The following is a 1,655-nucleotide window of genomic DNA, read 5'->3' as shown; positions in this document are numbered from 1 at the left end:
CCCTATGCCAGGTCGGCCGCCCATACGGCGGCTGGATGGATATATAGGAGGGACGAGGCCTGAGACGGCAGTCGGTTGGAAACTCAAGGCCTTGGAGGTGTGCTGCCAGATTTTTTTTTTTTTATATAAGTTATGGGCTAAGGAATCTCGACGTCTCACGGTCGCAACGACGACCACGATTGCTTTGCAACCATACTTCCCCCGGAACCCAAGAGCTTTGGTTTCCCGGAAGCTGCCCGCCGAGTCATAGAAGGAACTTCGGCGGATGGCTAGCTGGCATCGTTTATAGTTAGAACTAGGGCGGTATCTGATCGCCTTCGAACCTCTAACTTTCGTTCTTGATCAACGAAAACGTTCTTGGCAAATGCTTTCGCATCGGTTCGTCTTGCGACGATCCAAGAATTTCACCTCTAACGTCGCAATACGAATGCCCCCGTCCGTCCCTATTAATCATTACCTCGAGTTCTGAAAACCAACAAAATGGAACCGAGGTCCTATTCCATTATTCCATGCACACAGTATTCAGGCGACCAACGGCCTGCTTTGAGGTGTTGAAGAAGCTCTCACCCCAAAGTCGGTTCATTAGTTTGACGACGTCAATCTTAAATTTTTCAGCATACATCTCAGCAAACTGCTTCAAAGTGAAGGCCCATCCATGAAGGCCAGATCCAAAGCCAACACTTCCACGACTAGGATCAACCCGAACTTCTCCCATTGGACCACTGTCATCGCTGTAGGTGGCGATGATAACGTTCACGTTTTCTACAATTCTTTGGAAAGTTTGATATAAATCCTCTTGTTCTAGTTGTAATTCTAACAATGCTCGGTCCATTTTGTTCATAAATAAAACAGGCTTGATCCTTTCAGCAATGGCTTGTCTAAGAACAGTTTCAGTCTGCACACACACACCAGAAACGCAATCTACAACAACAAGGGCTCCATCTGTCACACGAAGAGCAGCAGTAACTTCACTGGAAAAGTCAACGTGACCCGGAGAATCTATGAGATTGATTAAGAAACCCTTTTCTCCCTTGTCTCGCTGATCAGGGTTGGTAATAAAGACACAATCCTTATCCTCAAGTTCGAAATACATCGAAATGGCCGTGGATTTGATGGTAATGCACCGTTCTTGTTCATCTTTACGGGTGTCAGTGAATCGGGTCTCTCCAGCTTTGGCACTAGCAATAATGCCAGCTTTCGATACCAGGGAGTCTGTCAGTGTAGATTTCCCATGATCAACGTGAGCTATGACGGACATATTTCGTATATTACGCTTTTTGTCCATCATGACACGTATTTCATCTACAGTGAAGTTCACCATTTTGGATGTTTGCCGATTTCTTCCTCCGCTCCAAAAGATACCACGGCAACAATGGCTGGAATTCATATCGCTGTATGGTTTCAGAAGGGGCTTTAAATATTTTCATGAATTCCATGCTTTCTATCGAAATAAACGAATTATCAGTATCACGCCAGGAGTGATGGAGCCGCATGTCAAAATTAAATGAAAAACTGGATTGCTTAACGCCCCCAACGTTTTTCAAAGCCTAGATGACGTCACAGAATCAATCAAATTAGTTTATCTATCAAGGTTACGTAAACTCGCTTGAAATATGTTATGTTCCAAAGAATGAATAGCCAGCATGTATCCAGAT

General features: G+C 44.6%; 1 protein-coding gene across 1 annotated transcript; it reads right to left on the bottom strand.

Annotated features, from left to right (window-relative positions):
• Positions 1 to 502: 502 nt before the first annotated feature.
• LOC139696827 (translation elongation factor 2-like) lies at positions 503 to 1,373 on the bottom strand. Its single transcript, XM_071595711.1, has one exon. The coding sequence runs from the start codon at positions 1,319 to 1,321 to the stop codon at positions 503 to 505; it is 819 nt and encodes a 272-aa protein (XP_071451812.1). The 5' UTR covers positions 1,322 to 1,373.
• Positions 1,374 to 1,655: the final 282 nt, after the last annotated feature.

This window comes from Hetaerina americana, unplaced genomic scaffold, assembly GCF_022747635.1.
Source record: "Hetaerina americana unplaced genomic scaffold, ioHetAmer1.1.p SCAF_1, whole genome shotgun sequence".
Lineage (NCBI taxonomy): Eukaryota > Metazoa > Arthropoda > Insecta > Odonata > Calopterygidae > Hetaerina > Hetaerina americana.
Note: the sequence above shows the minus strand (reverse complement) of the source record. Positions and strands in the feature narration are given on the sequence as shown.

Excerpts from the sequence above, each read along its gene's own strand:
- LOC139696827 (XM_071595711.1), bottom strand. The coding sequence starts at position 1,321 with ATGGTGAACTTCACTGTAGATGAAATACGTGTCATGATGGACAAAAAG.